The 3,359-nt window shown below is 55.0% G+C and overlaps 1 protein-coding gene across 1 annotated transcript; it reads left to right on the forward strand.

The window, feature by feature from the left end:
* The first annotated feature begins 747 nt into the window (after positions 1-747).
* On the forward strand, positions 748-2,862 carry LOC137671551 (loricrin-like). The gene is made up of 2 exons (XM_068415147.1): positions 748-2,413; positions 2,456-2,862. Exons 1-2 carry the CDS (start codon positions 748-750, stop codon positions 2,860-2,862), a joined length of 2,073 nt encoding a protein of 690 aa, XP_068271248.1.
* Positions 2,863-3,359: the final 497 nt, after the last annotated feature.

Raw genomic sequence — 3,359 nt, forward strand, 5'->3', positions numbered from 1 at the left:
CAATCCTACCTTGAACATCAACCGCGGGAGCTGAGCTCACATGTGATACCTGCAGCCAAACTGCAGGCAGCCTCGGAAGTGATGCACTGACCTGCTTCGATGAGTCAGGACAAGTGGGCTGAAGGAGGACAGTTTGTTTAGTAAATAAACCTATCACCATTCCTTTGGATGCCTCATTTCCCGCTCGGGAACGCTAGAAACGGTATAAGAGTTGCTGGATCTCACAGTGCTTCATCCGCTCAGCTTTGCTCTGCTGTACGCGTTGTCGGAGCCGGGAAGGGTAAGTCCATCTCTGCTAAAGGGAGCGATTCTTCTCTCACTTTCATGCTTGCAAAACATAAATGCATTGGTGGAGTACGTCTGATGGGTGGTGGCTTGAAGAGCAGGAAGGTTGCATTGATTAATTTAAATCTGTGGATGTCAGCAGAAGCAGGATCGTCCCGTGCTACTGAGAGTCTTGTGTTTCATCAACATAGAGATGGAGATGGAAGAGCTATGGGATAGAAGACTTTAAATCACGGGTTGATTAACTTCAGCAATCTGGTAGTGTCCTCTTAGCAAAAGGCTCCACGTGTGGCTGGGATCCATGGAACACAAAGTGCTTAGACAAAAGCTTTGGTTCTGGAGACCTTCTGCCAATGGCATTGGGCTGTACACATGTCCTTCTGGCTGGGGGAAATTCTTGTGATGACAATGGGTGCTCTTGAGTAAAAAGCATGCTGTTTCTTGCAGGGTCACTGCTCAAAGATGTGCTCCAGACAGACCTCCGGATGCTGCCATGAAACATCCTCCCAGTCCAGCGGATGCCACAGTGGGGGCTCCTCCAGCTACCAGGCACAGGGCTCCTCCTGCTGCGGGGGCTCAAGCTCAGGCAGCTACGGTGGGGGCAGTGGGGACTCTGGCAAGATCATTATCATCTCTGGCGGTGGAGGAGGTGGATCCTGCTGCAGTGGAGGATCCAGCTATGGCATGGGAGGAGGATCCAGTGGTGGGTCTTCAGGATCAAAGAGCATGATGGGAGGTGGAGGTGGTGGAGGATCCTCAGGCTACGGCATGGGAGGAGGATCCAGTGGTGGGTCTTCAGGATCAAAGAGCATGATGGGAGGTGGAGGTGGTGGAGGATCCTCAGGCTACGGCATGGGAGGAGGATCCAGTGGTGGGTCTTCAGGATCAAAGAGCATGATGGGAGGTGGAGGTGGTGGAGGTTCCTCTGGATGCTGCGGTGGAGGATCCTCAGGCTCCAGCATGGGAGGAGGATCCAGTGGTGGGTCTTCAGGATCAAAGAGCATGATGGGAGGTGGAGGTGGTGGAGGTTCCTCAGGCTACGGCATGGGAGGAGGTTCCAGTGGTGGGTCTTCAGGATCAAAGAGCATGATGGGAGGTGGAGGTGGTGGAGGATCATCAGGCTGCTGCGGTGGGGGATCCAGTGGTGGGTCTTCAGGATCAAAGAGCATGATGGGAGGTGGAGGTGGTGGAGGATCCTCAGGCTACGGCATGGGAGGAGGATCCAGTGGTGGGTCTTCAGGATCAAAGAGCATGATGGGAGGTGGAGGTAGTGGAGGATCATCAGGCTGCTGCGGTGGGGGATCCAGTGGTGGGTCTTCAGGATCAAAGAGCATGATGGGAGGTGGAGGTGGTGGAGGTTCCTCAGGCTACGGCATGGGAGGAGGATCCAGTGGTGGGTCTTCAGGATCAAAGAGCATGATGGGAGGTGGAGGTGGTGGAGGATCATCAGGCTGCTGTGGTGGGGGATCCAGTGGTGGGTCTTCAGGATCAAAGAGCATGATGGGAGGTGGAGGTGGTGGAGGATCCTCAGGCTACGGCATGGGAGGAGGATCCAGTGGTGGGTCTTCAGGATCAAAGAGCATGATGGGAGGTGGAGGTAGTGGAGGATCATCAGGCTGCTGCGGTGGGGGATCCAGTGGTGGGTCTTCAGGATCAAAGGGCATGATGGGAGGTGGAGGTGGTGGAGGTTCCTCAGGCTACGGCATGGGAGGAGGTTCCAGTGGTGGGTCTTCAGGATCAAAGAGCATGATGGGAGGTGGAGGTGGTGGAGGATCATCAGGCTGCTGCGGTGGGGGATCCAGTGGTGGGTCTTCAGGATCAAAGAGCATGATGGGAGGTGGTGGAGGATCCTCAGGCTACGGCATGGGAGGAGGATCCAGTGGTGGGTCTTCAGGATCAAAGAGCATGATGGGAGGTGGAGGTAGTGGAGGATCCTCAGGCTACGGCATGGGAGGAGGATCCAGTGGTGGGTCTTCAGGATCAAAGAGCATGATGGGAGGTGGAGGTAGTGGAGGATCATCAGGCTGCTGTGGTGGGGGATCCAGTGGTGGGTCTTCAGGATCAAAGAGCATGATGGGAGGTGGAGGTGGTGGAGGATCCTCAGGCTACGGCATGGGAGGAGGTTCCAGTGGTGGATCTTCAGGATCAAAGAGCATGATGGGAGGTGGAGGTGGTGGAGGATCCTCTGGATGCTGCAGTGGAGGATCCTCAGGCTACGGCATGGGAGGAGGATACAGCGGTGGCAGTGGGGGATCAGGCCAGAAGATCATTATTAGCTCAGGTGGTGGAGGAGGAGGCTCATCTGGATGCTGCAGTGGGGGATCCAGTGGTGGATCTTCAGGAGGGATCATCATCATTGGAGGTGGAGGTAGTGGGGGATCCTCTGGATGCTGCTGCAGTGGAGGATCCAGTGGTGGCAGTGGCGGTTCCTCAGGCCACAAAATCATCATCAGCTCTGGAGGGGGCAGCGGAGGGTCCCACCAGTCCACACAGCAGAAATGCCCTATTGTCATTCCCAACATTGCATCCCACCAGACCAAGCAGGCCTGCCACTGGCCCCCCAGCCAGCAGAAGTAACAGCCACAGGCAGCCCTGGCACTCAGCAAGAGCAGCCCTGCCATGCCTCTGCCACGTCACCTGTGTCCCTCCAGACCTGGCTCTGTTTGCCTGTTTCCTCCCAGCGTGGCCTCTTCTCTTCTTTTCCCTTGATGCTGCAGCCCTGTGCTGAGAAGTCCAGGACCAAGAGCCTTGTGCCCTGCTGCTGGTGTTGGGATGCCTTGGATAAGGCTCTGCTGCTTTTCCAAAGGGCACTTTTTGGATCTAATAAATGTAATAATATCTCAAATCTGCCTTTTTTCAGAGTTTTTGTTTTTTCTTGTATTCTCAACCAGCGTATTATGGTCTTGGAAGCTAGAAGCCTATCTGATGAGACATTTCACTCGTCTCTGTAAAGAGGACGATGAATTCAGTAGTGCGTTGCTGTAGATGCAGCTCTAAAGCCACCCAGTTTATAGCCCCAGAGAGTTTGCACCTTCATTTTCCCCCTGGGCTCTGTGGCAGAGTAACAGCACGGC

This window comes from Nyctibius grandis, chromosome 17 (genome assembly GCF_013368605.1).
Source record: "Nyctibius grandis isolate bNycGra1 chromosome 17, bNycGra1.pri, whole genome shotgun sequence".
Classification (NCBI taxonomy): domain Eukaryota; kingdom Metazoa; phylum Chordata; class Aves; order Nyctibiiformes; family Nyctibiidae; genus Nyctibius; species Nyctibius grandis.